Source organism: Schistocerca serialis, chromosome 4, assembly GCF_023864345.2.
Source record: "Schistocerca serialis cubense isolate TAMUIC-IGC-003099 chromosome 4, iqSchSeri2.2, whole genome shotgun sequence".
Taxonomy (NCBI): domain Eukaryota; kingdom Metazoa; phylum Arthropoda; class Insecta; order Orthoptera; family Acrididae; genus Schistocerca; species Schistocerca serialis.
Window position 1 is genome coordinate 438,947,128 of NC_064641.1, and position 18,129 is coordinate 438,965,256.

The 18,129-nt window shown below is 41.4% G+C and overlaps 1 protein-coding gene across 1 annotated transcript in view; it reads right to left on the bottom strand.

Moving 5' to 3' along the window:
- Positions 1-18,129, bottom strand: part of LOC126475054 (Ca(2+)/calmodulin-responsive adenylate cyclase) — a 375,710-nt gene that overhangs the window by 187,676 nt on the left and 169,905 nt on the right. Inside the window, exons 8-10 of the mRNA XM_050102605.1 lie at positions 8,043-8,170; positions 5,483-5,641; positions 4,561-4,705 (exon numbers count right to left, since the gene is read on the bottom strand). Of these exons, the coding sequence (XP_049958562.1) occupies positions 4,561-4,705; positions 5,483-5,641; positions 8,043-8,170 (432 nt within the window). The remainder of the gene's footprint in view (positions 1-4,560; positions 4,706-5,482; positions 5,642-8,042; positions 8,171-18,129) is intronic.

Genomic DNA, 18,129 nt, shown 5'->3' on the forward strand with positions numbered 1-18,129 from the left:
TCCACATCAAGTGGGTTTTTATCAGGTCTGAGCACCGGAATGGTGGTGCCCTCCCGCCATGGCGATGGAAAGACACCATTGCACCAGATCTGGTTGAAGATGACAAGAAGATGTAGCTTGTAGTCAGATGAGAGATGTTTAATCATCTGGCTGTGGATGCGATTAGGCCCAGGGGCTGTGTCGGGGCACTGTGCAAGGGCACTGAGGAGCTTCCACTCTGTAAATGGGGTGTTATAGGATTCACTGCAGCATGTAGTGAATGAGAGGATGTTCCCTTCCAGCCACCATTAGAGTGTGCAAAAGGCTGGGGGGTAATTCTCCGACGCAGAGGCTTGAACAAAGTGCTCAGCAAAGCGTTCGGAAATTGTGTTTGCGTCAGTACCATTTGTGGTAACACCGGGGACAGCTGTTGGGGCCTGTTACTCATTTGACCTTTGTCCAGATTTGGGAAGGTGACATGCACCCAATGGTGGAGATGTATCTCCCCCGATACTCCTCCTTCCATTATTTGACAAGGTACCGAACACGGGCACGGAGCCGTTTAAAAGCTATGAGGTGCTCCAGGGAAGGGTGCCACTTATGCCACTGTAGAGCTTGCCGACACTCCTTAATTGCTTCAGCAACTTCCGACAACCACCAAGCGACTGCCTTATGCCTCGGGCAGCCTAAAGAACGAGGGATCGCATTTTCTGCCACAGAAACAATTGTGCTAGTCACCTGCTCAACCATCACATCAATGTTACCATGTGGGGGAGATTCAGCGGTGACAGCAGAGGTGAAAGTTTCCCAGTCTGCCTTGTTCAAAGCCCATCTGGGCAGGCGTCCATGTGCCTGACACTGGGGCGTGACGGGAAGATGTGGAAGTGGTCACTACCACACGAGTCGTCATGTGCTCTCCAGTGGATACATGGGAGAAGTCCTGGGGTGCAAATTCATAAATCAATGGCCAAGTAGCTACCATGAGCCACACTGAAATGTGTGGCAGCCCCAGTATTTAAGAGGCAGAGGTCGAATTGTGACAGTAAAGTTTCAACATCTCTGCCTCGGCCAGTAAGCACGGTACCACCTCACAAGGGGTTATGGGCATTAAAATCTCCCAGAAGTAGGAAGGTTTAGGCAGTTGATCAATCAGTGCAGCTAATACATTCAGGGGTAATGCACCATCTGGAGGAAGATAAACATTGCAGTTATTTCTTGCATCATCCCTATCCTGACAACCACAGCTTCATGAGGGGTTTGAAGGGGCACATGTTCACTACAGACCGAGTTTAGAACATAAATGCAAACTCCACCTGAAACTCGATTGTAGCCACTATGGTTCCTGTAATATCCCTTATAGCCACAGTGGGCAGGAGTCCTCATTGTTGGGAACCAGGTTTCCTGGAGGGCAATGCAAATAGCAAGTGTAAAGCTTCACAGTTGCTGTAGCTCAGCCGGGTGTTGGAAAAACCACCGCAATTCCACGGGGGGATGACATCATGAGACTGGGAAGGCATGGAACATTCAATGAGGCAGTTTACGCCTCAGAGTCATCTGATGCCACCGATTTATTGCCTGAGCCGTCTATGTCCATTGTGTCTGAGGGACTGGTAAGATCTAGGTCTTCTGGAGTCGCCAAAATCTCCACCCCATCCTCAGCCACAGAGCGTGTAGGTAGCGGTGGTATGGGTGCCACTGCAATGTCTCTGGTCTTAGGGGCTTTCTTTTTGGATTTCTCTCGCTGCTCCTTGGGTTTCCCTGGCTAGGAGGACTTCACTGGCTCAGTCTCCGGGACTGATGATGAGTGTGAATCCATACAACCAGCTGCTTTTGGGCTCTTCAGCCACTGGCAGGTGTTGTCTTTTCCATTAGAAGAAACCTAGGAATGGAGTGACCCAAGGTACCCCTTCCTACCGAGAGAAGCTGAAGAAGACTTATGCTTCTCCAGCTTAGAAGTGGGGACAGATCAATGCAGAAATCAACACTGCATAGTGCATGGTGGTAAACGCACCCAGGAAGGTGCCCTCAGTCAAGAGATGGAGAATGGGCAGGACTGAAATGTGACAATGAGAAAGTGCACTAAAGATCTTAATGCATGATGGACATGATGCACCTTGTACGGCACCCTTCCCTAATTGGCTTGCTCTTTGGGAAAATTTTGAAGAATGGAGGTCAAACCCTACAGGGGACCATAACATAAAGGCCGAAACATGTGAAACTCCTTTCAGTTGCCTCGTACGACAGGCGGGAATACCTCAGGCCTATTCTAACCCCTGGACCTGCAGGGGGGATCTAATCTGAACTTGAAGTTTAGAAGGAAGTATATTTTATGAGTGCTGGGATGTCATACGAAGAAACACAAGGCTAAATAGTTTTGATGTTGCAGCAGGTTATCAATGTAAATACACACCACATAGTAAAATATTGCTGCGGAGGACAGTTGCCAGCTTGTCCTGCATAATGCTGAACCTGCTGATCCTATAAAAGTAAATACAGTGCTTGTCAGGAAGCAACCGAACACAGTCAAGCACAGATGTCAAACAGAGGCACCTCATTCTTCTCTCTGTCAGTTGTTTGGAAATATCCTGTATACAGGACACTGTTATTCGCACAGTTCATGTTACAGTTTATGCATGTTGTATTCGTGGGTCACAAAAAGCTCAGTTTCCCACCAGAAATTATTCAGGAAGTTACACCATTTTACAACAAAGTCGTACTTTTGAGCAGTTAAGTGATAACTGTCATCACTTTCTTTAACAGTAATACACGACCATTTGTAGATAGTCCACAGGTGTGGCATTTCCATAAATTTGGTCACATTTGTAGTACTGCATGCTGTGTGTCTTAATAAACCACTAAGCAGTATAGACTAGGTGGAAGAAAAAAAATTTGCAGAAAATTCCCTTACAGTTGAATAATAAGTACGTTTGACGAAAATTAAAAATACTTGTGTTTTCCTTGCACTTCCACAATCTTTACACATGTGGCACATTCCTTGCATTTTATTTGGTGTGTTCTATGCTGAAATGTTGTCCCCCTCCCCCTCCTTTGACCTTTTCCCTTCCCGACTTCCCGATCTCTGACAATTAAAAGAGATGTGAATATCAAAAAGGATTGTGTGTGTTACAGATTCTGCATCCATGTATTGATTGTTTATCAACATAATCAACATCGTGACTGATATGTTGTCTGAACAGTGTACCAGCTTTGCTAATTACTCCACAAAAGCCTGCCAGCTGTCTGTCAGTATAGTACCCCGGCAGTTCCTCATACAAGGTGAAATGTCTTCTGCTAATCACTTCAATCTGTAAAAAGATGGAAATCACTTGGTGAAATATTCAGAGTGTATGAAAGTTGATTCAACAGCTCCTATATGAATTGTTAAAGAAGTTGTTGAGTTGATGCTGCAGCGTGTGTTTCGGCATATATATATATATATATATATATATATATATATATATATATATATATATATATATATATATATATATGTTTGTGTGTCTATCGACCTGCCAGCGCTTTTGTTCGGTAAGTCACCTCATCTTTGTTTTTATATATATATATATATATATATATATATATATAAGGGAAACATTCCACGCGGGAAAAATATATTTGCGTATGTGCGGATGGATGTGTGTGTGTGTGTGTGTGTGTGTGTGTGTGTGTGTGTGGGTGTGTGGGCGCGGGCGCGCGCGCAAGTGTATACCTGTCCTTTTTTTCCCCCTAAGGTAAGTCTTTCCGCTCCCGGGACTGGAATGACTCCTTACCCTCTCCCTTAAAACCCACATCCTTTCGTCTCTTCCCTCTTTCCTGACGAAGCAACCATTGGTTGCGAAAGCTAGAATTTTGAGTGTGTGTATGTGTTTGTTTGTGTTTCTATCGACCTGCCAGCGCTTTCGTATGGTAAGTCACATCATCTTTGTTTTTAAATATATTTTTCCCGCGTGGAATGTTGTCAGGTGCCATGGTAATTACACACAAAAATAATCAATACATGCTTGCATAAAAACCTTTGCTGATACTGACACTTGATTTATTTTCAGGTTCTATTGGAGGAAGGGAGGTGGGAAATCGAAGAGGGGAAGGTGGGCAGAGTGGAGAGAGGAAACCTTATACATTGTAATGCCATTAATGGTGTTTGCCAAGTGTTAATTCTATTACCAAGGAAAAAATTAATTCCTGCCAAATGAAAGAACAACTGAAGATAGATTGTAAGTGCAGGACACAAGAAAATTGTTTTAACTTACAGAACCTAGGGAATTTTTGGCACATGAAAAAAATGGTTCATCAGAACAACAGTCACATTAACATTCCGTTATAATTCACATCTGAGCTTTTCAAAAATTCTCATTGGGTCCCTTCTTTTACTGTCCATTTATCACCTGTGAATTTTTGTCTCTGTTTATGCTGTATTAGGTACCCTTTTCTTCTTTTTTTCTTATTAACATTCTATGTGACCAAATGTCATTAAAAAAAGTTAAGTGAAATTCAAATGGAGAACAAAAATTTCGAAGTATGTACAAAACAACAAGTTCAAAAATAGCAGGTCCTGGATTTAAAATGGGAGGCAGCACTTACCTTCCGTCTCCTAGCAGGCGGCACAATGAAGTACGTGGTGACACTGTTATCCCGAAGGTACTGGTTCCTTGTCCCACCGTGGCCTGCTTCCACTTCGTACTCACCACCGAGATAGTCCAATGTAGCCTGTGTTATGTGCACACGGCTGCAAAATCAATATCATTCAATATCATTAATGTGTGTGTGTGTGTGTGTGTGTGTGTGTGTGTGTGTGTGTGTGTGTGTGTGTGTGTGTGTGTGAGATGAAGCAGAGCCTTATGAGATGTGCTGTGGAATGACTCAATTCGCAGCAGCAGCAGCAGCAGCACCCAGTTCAGGGTCCTTCTATGTAAAGGCTTTCAAAAATGAATAATTTGAAAGGAGGTAATTCTCATTGCAGCAAAAAACAAAGTCCAAGAAACATGAATTGATAAAAGTTACTTTCCAAAATATGAATACCTGTACACAGAAAGGGAAGCACGTAATGTCCACTCTTGATACTTGTTCAAATGAGGTGCTCAACAATATGGTCACCCATGTTAGTGGGTCCCTCTTATTTTTAATGTAGGGAATCACATACAAAAGTTGACCCAGTTATTGTTATAGCTACTGACAAGCATTACAGATACAATACCTTTGCATCTGTTCTTCTGTTAATAAAATCACAATGGGCCAAAAGGTTATGTACATAAACTAACAGCACAAAAGGAACTAAAGCACAGACAAGCATCACATGGATATTTTCAGCCTTATCAATGATTGTTTGATTCTCCCTTTTAGTACAAGTTTATGTACATATTCTGATGACCCATTATATTCTTATCAACTAATCTTATGTGAAGATAACTGTATAAACAACACTAGTTATTAAATAAAAACATATTTCACTTGCCATGAGGTAAGCTGTACTGTTATTTCTAACAGTGCAACTTTTATGGCTTACCCAGGCTCTCCACCAGCTTCCATGTGGTTTGCAAGTGTGACATCATTAGACCAGACATCATACTGCCACTTTCGCAGGCCCAGCACACCACACAGCACACGGCCTGAGTGGATGCCAACCCTCATATTGAGTTGGACATCTGTTGCTTCCACCACAGACCTGTTAACAGTGATACTCAATATAGTGCTTGTAACCAATATCTTGCACCATGTAGTAGTAAGTTGGTAGTATTTTCCTACTACCCTTTTCTACAGAAATATTGGATAGCATTGATTACAGAAAATAAAGGATAATACCAAACTTTTATTGTTATTACTCTTGAAACTTCCTGGCAGATTAAAGCTGTGTACTAGGCTGAGACATGAACTAGAGACCTTTGCCTTTCATAGGCAACTGCTCCAACAAATTAAGTCTGGAAGGTAGGAGATCATTTAAGGCTGTGGGGACAAGTCATGGGTTGTGCTTGGGTGGCAGTTGCCTGCGAAAGGCAAAGGTCCCAAATCCAAGTCTCGCTCTGGTACACAGTTTTAATACACTTGGAAGTTTCATATCAGCATACACTTCGCTGCAGAGCAAAAATTTCATTCTGGTTAATACTCTTGCTTAAGATTGTGAAGTAATGACATAACTGGAGATTTTCACCAATATCCCTCAGAAGAAAATGATGACAGTGATGGCTGATTTAAACTAAGATGAGTTGAAACTCAGAATTAATTTATTGCATTAATATACTAAAAGGAATTAATTAAAAGACTAAGATGGGACGATACACATTAATGATTTGAAAAAATAACCGAGAGCTTTTTTTGTCCTTAAGAATCAGTATGCCTCAAAACTAAAAAGAGTATGAATATTAGAAAGTGGTTATAAACAAATACTGCATACATATGCTGGCTATTTTTCTACATAATCATAGTGATGATCAAGATATTTGTCATGACTTTGTACCAGCTTTTTTGTACTCTCTACAAAAGAACATTCCCCTTGTCCATCAAGCCATGCCATACCCTGCAGATTCCTGCTAGAGGGAAAATGTCATTTGATCCATTACCTTTTCATCTTTGAAAATAGTTGTTTCTGGAACTGCTGGAAGTAGAAGCATGCTATCGGTGCCCAGTGTATCAGCTACTGTTGGGGGTGAGGAGAGGTCTGCCTCTTTCTCAGAGGCATGCAGGCAGCATACTGGAATGAACATTGCATTCACAGTGCCTATTACAATGATACAGTATGCTGTATTATGTAGTAGGTAAGAATTGCAACAGGCACAAACATTCCATACCCAACTGAAGTCATCCGACTTCCGCTAATTCTTTCAATCTCAGAAAAGGGTCAAGTTACATTGTGAGTATAGTATCCTCCACAGAGCAGCCAAAATTGTTGTTGTCCCTGGTGATATTAAGTCCTGTGGCTTCCTCAAATGAGAACTTGCATATAACTATTATTAAGGACACCACTGACAGGCAACAGACATTTTTTCCTTGCAGAGGACCCATGAAAGCTGGTACATGTTTATGACAAATATCTAAATTGCCACAATGATTTTGATGAAAATCAGTCAACACATATCTTTACGTAAACTCTTGTCATCATACTTACTTTCATTTTCAGTGACATTTGAGGTTAAAAGGACTGTGCTTCACATACTTTCGAAAAAGCATTTTAAAGTCTCAGTCAATGCTACACAGGATCTATATTTAGTAAGTACAATTCTCGACTGGTTTATTTAATTGAGTATTAATGGATGAGCATTTAACTCTACTCAAATACCCTACAAGAAAAATGTTGTTTGATTACTGAACCACTGTTCTTTAAATTTTGAGAACCTGTGCCAACTAATGGCATGCTTTAAGTCTGGACTTAAATCGTGCAATATCTGAATCAGATGGGTTACAGGTAAGTTTCATTTTTTCACACAGCCAGTTACAGTATTAGATTGCTTACATTCATCGACAAAAGCTATTCTCTCTCTCTCTCTCTTTTTTGTTTATGTAGCGATTTTTCATGATGTTAAAAGCTCTATTTTCACTTGTGTTAAATATAATAGTTTCTGTGTAGCATTTAAAAGTAATGTTTTCATTTGAAAACACATTGTACATCTTCTTTTCTGTATTCACTGGAACTACGTCAGGACTATCTGTGCAAGTTGCTTATCATTTTATCCTTCAATTGCAACTGACAATAACCTACGAAGTTGAAAGACAGCTTTTGACCAAAAAGTATTTCACAGAACATCAGGAAAATATTTCCTATGTAACATCTTTTAAGCTCTGTTCTGTGTAGAGTTGTAATGTAATTATTATAGCTTTCTATTCCAAATCAGAGTGAGGAATTGGCTCACCATTTGTGTACATGTGTGTGGAAAAATGTATAAAAACCATACTCAGGCCGGCCAAAGAAATATTAACACACTACATGGGTTTGATATTGATGGGGCGGACTAGTTTATTTCATGAGCCAGCACACTGAACATCAAACTAACAACCAGGACAGAATCTGAAAGAAAGTATCTTACTGTAAGATAGTACAAGGTACAGACTCATTTAGCACAGAAAATACTTACGCAATAGCATCAATCATATCGAGCCCCATTTCAACACAGCAGTGGGCATGATCAGACCGAGGCTCTGGCAGGCCAGATACACAATAGTAACAGTCACCGAGGATCTTAATCCTCAGACAGTGGTTGTCCTGTTACACACAAAATTAAAATACTTTAGTTGAACCATTGTTACTGAAAAAACTATTGTAACAAATGCATTGTAACAGTAGCAATAGTAGTAAAGACAAAGGAGGAGTTTTATGGAAAACAGTGGAAGTGCAGATATGCCCTTACAAAATATGGTATATCCTTAATCTGGTCTGTTTGTAATTTGTAATTATTTTCTGTGTACTTCACCCATTAAATGTACCCATGTGTGTTAGCTGTAGCAGGTGTAACTACGTAACATGTACATCTTAACTGTTGAAGAGATTGCCAGTAGCACTGTGAGCCTGCCATGTACTCTCCTCTCTCTGACCCCTTGCAATGATGACAACAACATTAGCTAGCTCCCTTTTCCATGAAACTTCCTGGCAGATTAAAACTGTGTGCCGGACCGAGACTCGAACTCGGGACCTTTGCCTTTCGCGGGCAAGTGCTCTAGCAACTGAGCTACCCAAGCACGACTCACGCCCCGTCCTCACAGCTTCACTTCTGCTAGTACCTCGTCTCCTACGTTCCAAACTTAACAGAAGCTCTCCTGCGAACCTGGCAGAACTAGCACTCCTGAAAGAAAGGATATTGTGGAGACATGGCTTAGCCAGAGCCTGGGGGATGTTTCCAGAATGAGATTTTCACTCTGCAGCAGAGTGTGCGCTGATATGAAACTTCCTGGCAGATTAAAACTGTGTGCCGGACCGAGACTCGAACTCGGGACCTTTGCCTTTCGCGGGCAAGTGCTCTACCAACTGAGCTACCCAAGCACGACTCACGCCCCGTCCCCACAGCTTTACTTCTGCCAGTACCTCATCTCCTACCTTCCAAACTTAACAGAAGCTCTCCTGCGAACCTGGCACTAAATATGGTGGCAGATGACGTTCACTGGGCATTTGTCATACCCACACCCTGTCATCGGACCGCCCCAATGTGTACCATTATTAATCACTCCACAGAATGTTTTTCCACTGTTCTATTGTCCAATGTTTACACTCCGTATACCAAGCAAGGTGTCGCCTGGCATATACTGGCATGATGTGTGGATTAAGGGCAGCCACTCGACCATGAAACCCAAGTTTGCCCACATCCTGCCTAACTGCCATAGTACTTGCAGTGGATACTGATACAGTTTGGAATTCCTGTGTGATGGTCTGGATAGATGTCTGCCTGTTACACATCATGACCCTCTTCAACTGTTGGGAGTCTGTGTCAGTCAACAGACGATGTTTGCCTTACGCTTTTGTGCTGTAAGTGTCCCTTCATGTTTCCACTTCACTATCACTTCGGAAACAGTGGAGCTAGGGATGTTTAGGAGTGTGGAAATCTCGCGTATAGATGTATGGCAAAAATGACACCCAATCACCTAACCATGTTAGAAGTCCGTGAGTTTCGTGGAGTGCACCATTCTGCTCTTTCACAATGTCTAATGACTACTGAGGTTGCTGGTATGGAGTACCTAGCAGTAGGTGGCATCACAATGCACCTAATATAAAAAACGTAATATAAAAAACGTATGTTTTTGGGGCAGATACTTTTGAGTACATTATGTGTGTAGATCACTGTTCTTCTCAAATTGTGATTGTTTACTTATTTCATTAGCATTAGCAAAAATACGTATTGTGACAGCAATACTAAAATGCTTAGTGCTTTGAAGAGCTACCTACATGAAGTCCTTGGGTGTATGCCACATATTATTCTTACTGCCCGTTTTCATGCAGTCAATACTTTTCTTCTAAGTGACGAGTTACCCCAGAAAATTATTCAGTACGGTATTATTGGGTCAAAATATGCAAAATACATCATAAGGTTGATATGTTTCTTTCCAAGATTAGCAGTGATATGAAGAGCAAATGCAGCTGAACGTAATTATCTGAGAAGCTCAGTAATATGCTTCTACCAGTTCAAGTTTTCATCAATATGTACACACAAAAATTTGTATCTTTCTCCTCTATTCCCCTACCGCAGAGGACAAGCTCTTACAAGTGTGGATAGTTCACCCCTCTGACAGTTCATGGCGTTCTTCCATAAAATTGGTCGCAGAATCCTCAATCCTTGTACCATCAGCCAGGACTTTACCTATTATTTGGAAAACTACTCTGTTTTTAGTGTTATTGACGGTAAGATGGCATACTTACAAATACCAGTGTGTCCAGATGGCATTCATAAAATGGCCATTATCATGCCTTTCAGATTGTTTGAATTTATGTTCATGTTGTATGGACTTAAGAACATGACACAAATATGGCAACACTTCATTGGTTGTATGCTCTTCAAATTTACATTCCATTATGGTTATCTTCATGAGATTTTAATTTTCTGACTAGATGAGGAATCTCACAAAAACCATTTCAAACAATTTCTCAACACCCTTTCTCACAACAATATCATAATCAACAAAGGCAAATGTCAACTTCAGTTCAAAGAATTCATCTTTCTCAAATTCATTGTTAATGCATCAGGCATCCGTCGCACAGCACAATGTATAGAGAGACTATCCAACGGCTGTCTCCGTCAGAAAACAATCAAGTATTATGCCAGTTCCTAGGCAAGATAAATTTGTATAGAAGACACATTCCACACACAGTCTCCCTGAAAGCACCACTAACACAAGCTCTTGCCGGCAATAATAATACCACTGGTGAATTAAAACCCACATGGACAAGTGAGATGCAAAGCCCTTTTCAAAGCATTAAGGACTGCCTTACCAAGACCGTTACCTTGGCACACTCCCTCACTATGCACAGCACATCACAGCAGCAGAAGTGAAAGAAACTGCTATCATAGCTATGCTACAACAAGAGGTGGGATGGTGTGCAGCAACCACTCTATTCTTCTCACATAAGCCCACATCATCACAAAGCAAGTGGTCTGCATATGAGGGGGAGTTACTGGCACTTTACAAAGCAGTATGCTACTTCAGACAGAACATAAAAGATGCCCCCTCAGATCTACACGAATCAAGACCCACTTGCCAACTATGCAAAACCCACACAAGGGCACATGCTCCCATTGGTTTTAGTATTTAGACTACTTTGCCCAGTTCACCATGGACCTCCACCGCCTCAAATGCTTGGAGAACACTGTGGCAGATTACTTCTCAGGAATGATGAGTGTCTTGTCATCTAATCTCAACTATGATCAGTTTGTAGATGCACAACAACATTATGAACATTTACAAGTCCTCATCTATGACCTGTCCACAAACCTATGGACTGAATGTCACCCTGTCCTGGGAGCAACCCACCCTATATTCCACTATGTTTCACAAAATCGGACACACCCTCTATATCTCAAAAATACCGTTATTTTATATTTGAACAGCTCCACAATTTGGCACACATGGGCATTTGCCAAAACACCACATAGTGATGAACAGGTTAATGTGGCCTAATGTAAAGAAAAACTATAAGCTCCATGCTAGCGCACACATCCCATGTCAGAAGAGCGAAGTCTTATGTCACACGAAACCATATAAAGGATTTCAGAGATCCCAAAGGGTGCTTTCATCAAATACATAATGACCTTATCGGTCCACTACCTGATTCTGATTACTACCACCATATTCTCTTGGTGATCAATCATGTCACACATTGGGTCGAAGCAACAGTATTACAATGGCTGAACCCACTGCCAAAGCATTTGCTGAAATGAGGATCTCACACTTCGGCCAGCCAGTTTCCATCACAACAGACCAGTACAGGCAGTTTATGACTCTGCACTCTTTTTCGAACTATATAATATGATGGGCGCTAAGCGTTTTAGAACCACAGCATACCACCCTCAAAGTAAAGATCTGGTCGAATGGTAGCACGACATATGACAGGCAGCAATTACATGCCACAAAGAGCTATGGACTAAGGTGCTCCTGTGGGTTCTCCTGGGACTTCGTACAGCACAAAGACATGACCTTCAAGCATCACTGGGTGAAATTCTATACAGCGAGACATTATCCCTGCCAGCAGACTTCATGCCCCAGGCCTACTGGACTTAGTCACACATGTCGAGAACCACGAAGCATGCCTTCACATCCCACTGCCCCTCCCACACTCACCACCTGAAGTCGTTGATCACAAAGCACTTGCAGACTCTGACTTCATAATGTTAAGAGATGACATGTTACAATCTGTCCCAAATCTCTCTACTCTGGCTCCATAAAGTGCTCCAAAGAGACTACTGAACCTTCCAAACGTCATTAACCAGAAAATCTGCAACTGTGTCAATCAATCGACTCAAATCTGCCTGGACACTACAAAGCACCTGACCGAATGTCAACACTTGCCAAGCAACCCTCTCTCTGACACTTGCCTATCCTGTTGTTATTAATGCTGTACCGCCAACCTTCAAATTATGACTGGACATCTCTGACTTCCTTGCCGGGGACCCCAACATCCAACTTGTTGACAACAACCTACTCAGTGAAGGACTGCAGAATTACGATAACATGTTTACTTCCAACGAACCTCCCACCAGCCCTATCCACCCTTCACACTGCCATCCCCAAACACTGCCACACACTCATGCTATGGCCTGCTTCACTGCAAACTGATCTGCCTCCACAATTACCATCAGTATGCCAATCGGCATACACTACTGCCCCATGACCCTTACTGCTGCAGATGATATTGCACCTGAAAGACCTGTCTGTCCCCATGCCATCAAGCCACCACATCACTCCACACAGATGCCATCATGCCACCACATCACTCCACGCAGTTGCCATTACGCCACCGCATCACTTCACACAGCCTCCCTCATAGTGCTCTGCACTAAGGGTGCCAGTTGACCAGAACCCCAGTCAGAAACCCTCTGACAAGTGGTCTGGCTTATGGCTTTGTTGTCTACTGTATGCTCTGTGTGATAATAAAAGTGTTCTATATTGTATCTGGGTTGCACAATTATTCACCACTGTCACTGTCTATGCCCTGGAGAATCATAATTTTTCGAGTTTCAATGGTATACTATAACAGTTTGATTTAGACTATTTACAACACTTCGTATATCAAACTGAACATAAACTAACTTTTCTTTTAAAAAAATATTCAATATGTGCAACTTTATTATGTGGCACACATGCAATCTATATTGGTCAACAAATCTGGAGCCTCTAATCTCTGGCAGAAACAGCATTGTCCATCCCTGTACTGACTGACCAAGTGCAACAGGCATGGAACTCCATCCTACAAACTGGCATCCGCCACCTTTATGGTAAAATGCATGTACGTTTGCATGTTTGCATTCAACTTTCTGGCTGTTACACTGGTTATCAATGTACCAGCATTTCACATTTACAATGGTTTATCTCAGGCTTGCATTAATTAACCTGTCATCTTGCAATTGACATTTCATTACTCTACATGAATTATTTTTTGGTGTTGCGAGTTTTTTCTGTCAGTGCATATGACTATTTTAATCATGTTTACTACCTATTATGTTCTGTAACTTTCACACTGTCCGTTTAGCATTAAATGGAGCAATCATTTGGGTGACAAAAGACTGCAGATGGAAGAAGTTTGACTCCTGTATGGTAAAGGGACTGCAGTCAGCTGGTGAGTGTAACTTCCAGTTCGAGGGGAAAAGGTGATATGCAGAAGAACACCATGCCACATCAGTCACACAGTTCAAGCAACCGACTGGCATTTACACAGTACTCGTTCATGTGGTTACCTAAAACTGTGAGCTACTCTTCAATTGTGACCTTGCACCAAACTCTACAATGCTTACAGTTGATACTAACAAAATTTATTTCTTTGACAGGCACCCTGTACTGTCCCACAAACAGAGGAGAGGAGAGCACAGAAGAAAGAAAGAAAGAAAGAAAGAAAGAAAGAAAGAAAGGCAGGAAGGAAGGAACATTAGAGTTTAATGTCCCGTCGACAACAAAGTCATTAGAGACTGAGCCAAAGCCTGAAATAGGGAAGGTTGGGGAAGGAAGTCAGTCATGCTCTTTCAAAGGAACCATTCCAGCATTTGCCTCAATCAGTGTATGGAAATCACATAAAAAAACCAAATCTGGATGGCCAGATGGGGATTTGAACTGTTGTCCTTCTGAGTGCAAGTCTAGTGCGCCTCAGTCATACTGAAGGGACATTTCTGTTGATGATGAAGTGAAGGTGTACATTGTGTTCTGGCTGATGAAGAGAACAAAATCCTCATTCATGCTCAGGGTTAACTCAAATGCAGATGCTTCGTTGGTGTGTGGTATTTCCCACATTGAGCCAATGCCGGCCCAGAAAAAAATATGTACGAGACTACAGATGAGCCGACAACTGACCCAGATACATCCATCAAAGCAATTTTTTAGTATTACCTATTGGACACCACTACAACAAAATTTGATAATAGTTGCAAAATTTTTAATGAAATCCAAACAGATTTCATATTTCTACAAAAATAAAAAATGAGCAGGGAAGTACCCCTTTATATACCCACACTGAAATTTGCGATACTGACAAAGATTTTGTGAATACTAAAGTTAAGAAAGTAAATCCATATAAATATTTTTGTTATATTTAAAATTGAATGAGAAACTGTACACATTATTGTTGTATACGTGGTAATAAATCAAGATTCTAAAATAATGAGTTTTGTGTTACAGTACATCCTAAGTTAACAGCCTTACAAATTTTTGAATGCTGGTTCTGGATTAGATGTAACTGTCAGCCAAACTTTACTTCAACTGAAGGTGTGAAGTTTGTGTTTGCATGCTAGAGTCGCCTCTGAACATTTAAGCCAATACAATGGAAAACCACCTTCTAGGAAACATCTTGAGCTGAACACACGTCAGACTGGACTGGAACACAGTTTTCTGAAGCTTTTGGTATGGTGCTAACTCAAATGTTTTCAAAATCAATAAATACTGTATACATCTGACTGCCTTAAGCCATAACTTTCAGGAATAAAAGAGGGGCAACAGAACAGCTGCAGTTAACTGGAAAGGCGAAAATTCTACAGCCTCCTTGTAGACATTCATAAACCATAATTCAGTCTGAATTAATTTTTTTGTTCTGTGATTAAGTTTGGAAACACCAAGTGATTATGAACAATGGAAAAGGGCATTTTATTGTTTTCCAAATTTTCTTAGGCTCAAACAATACATCGCTAAAGGCAACCATTAAACTTTAGATTCCTCAAAACAGCCACTCTTTACTTTAATCACTGTCTTGCATGATCTTGGCATGCGATGGGTCGATTTTTTCATCTGCAATTGGTCTCCATTCTTGTTGCAGGACCTCCCACAGGTGTGTCCCACTCATGATTCTCTGTTTTTAGATCATCCTGTCCAACTCAACCCTTAGTACCTTGATTGGGTTACAATCAGGGAACTGACAGACCATTCCACGTTTTTCAAAATTTTCTGAACCTCTAGAGACTTTGCGTAGTTCTGAGACAAGTGGGATGTATGTTTTGGGTCTTTGTCTTGCTGCAAGGCAAATCTTTCCCAATAAGATGCAAACCACTTGTCTCGGCATGCCACAGTAGAATGGCATGATAATCCTTTTGATTCAGTTTTCCATCTACGTTCATCACATCTCCGACTTTATTCCCGCCAAAAGGCACCTATTCCACCACAGAACCCCCTCCATGTTCCACAGTTGGAAATATGCACTGAAGATTCAAGTGTTGATGGTGTAACCAGCATACTAATTGACAGTGTTTACTTCCAAATATTTCCAACTTGGATTCATCAGTGAATAAGACTCTTTCCCAGGCCCATGCTGCCAAACGTTGATGTGCCGTAGCCCGCTGACACCTCTTCTTTTTGTTAATGGGACGTAACAATGGCTTCCTTGCTGCCACATAATCCTGGAGGCTGTTTTCTGGTGGGTGCTGTCTCAGTGTTGAATCATTGTTGTACCCCTAGTTGGGTTTAGTTCTGCAGTCAATTTACGGACATTTTTGAATCTGTTACATATACTGGTCACTACCTAATACATCTTCTGCTGTTCTGATATTTTTCTGGATACTGCTGAGCGAGGACGATCATCACAGGAGCCTATATCTTTATGGTCTTGACGACTCTGCTGATGGAAAAGGTTCAATTCCTTCAATATTTGACTAGCACTATTGCTTTCTTGGTGCAAAGTGATTATCTTTACCCGAGAATTGTAAGGAATCTGGCACTTTGGGACAATTTTCAATTACTCTCGCTACATACAGGCCTACTACCTTCTTTCGCGGAACTACAACTGAACGGAATTGTAAGACCAGGAAACGTCAGTCTACATAAAACTGGGAAATACCAATATGCATGAACATGTACAACAATTATCTGTACAATACTGTGTCATTATTAACCGTTATTTGCGCATACTATTCTGTATTAAACCAATAACTCACATACACCACTCCCATCTCGCAAATATATGTACGCAAGGTGATCAGTAACAGTGTGAAAAACTTGTAAGGATGTTAGACGGCAAAATGTGATGAGAAATAACTGTTAAGAAAGAAATTCGATACGTTTTCATCGTTTCCGAGTTAATTAGTGTTGAAGTTAGCCAATCAAGCCGTTGCGCGCTTAATTCAAGCGGCTCGCCAGAGTCTGTGTCGTCAAACGTCGTCTGTCTTTGGTTTCCTAAAACCGAACAAGAGAGCGATACAAAAATTGGACATGGAACGGAACTATGGACCGACCCCGAGTCATAGGCTGAGCAGTCTACTACCACCTATGTTATGAGAACAGCTGACACGATCTAGTCTAGTCTATCCCAGCTCCCTTCTCTACGCCCGAAAGCGTCATCTTTCCGACAACGAAATTTGCCGTTATCTGCTGTGGTAAAGTATGTGCGACTGAGAACTCCCTGATTTTAAAATTAAGTAATATGTAAACAAAGATCGTTATAAGAACGCAACAAATGGTACATTTATTGTGAAAGCTGTAAGAATTTTATTCTGACATTTGGAAGTAGTAGTTACGAAAGCTACTAGTAGATGGCGCTGTAATCAGCAACAACTGGTATTAGCGTACCTTAGGGACGGGTTGAAGTGACGTATTGCACTGAGCAACATGTGTTCCTGGTACTAGAATATCACAGGTTAGAACATAGTATTACGTCAGCAAGGCGCAGTTTTCAAACATAATTTAATATTGCAGTTTTCAAAAATGATTTAATATTCTAAAAGAACCCGATGCGAAAAACATACGCAATTGAAAAATGTCCCCCCACAGTTACTGGACTAAAATCACCATCATCCAAGAAATCCGTCCGAAGAAATGGTTTGAAGCGTTCCAGTACGCATAAAACACTGAGAAATAGTCTGCACATGAAACTTCCTGGCAGATTAAAACTGTGTGTAGGACCGAGACTCGAACTCGGGCCCTTTGCCTTTCGTGAGCAAATGCTCTACCAACCGAAGGCAAAGGTCCGGCACACAGTTTTAATCTGCCAGGAAGTTTCATATCAGCGCACACTCCTCAACAGAGTGAAAATTTCACTGTAGAAACATCCTCCAGACTGTGGCTAAGCCATGTCTCCGCAGTATCCTTTCTTCCAGGAGTGCTAGTTCTGCAAGGTTCGCAGGAGAACTTCTGTGAAGTTTGGAAGGTAGTAGACGAGGTACTGGCGGAATTAAAGCTGTGAGGACGGGGCGTGAGTCGTGCTTGGGTAGCTCAGTTGGCACGCTTCTTCAAAGATGACCTGATATACTTGTTAAGGAAGTCGCCAAGACAGTTATTACTAGGAGGTGATTTTAATTGTGTTTTAAATCGAAAAAATCAGTTACCTAATTTTAATTTCTCAAGTGAACTAAAACTACTAGTTACTGGTTTAGAATTAAAAGATATATGGGAAATCAAATACCCCTCCACTGTTGAGTTCACTTATGTCACGGCAACATCACGTAGCAGGATTGATAGACTATATATTTCTAAAAATCTTGAAACTTCCGTGACAAAAGTAGAAACCATTCCTACGTACTTTTCAGACCATTCAAGTGTCTTAGCTTGCATAAA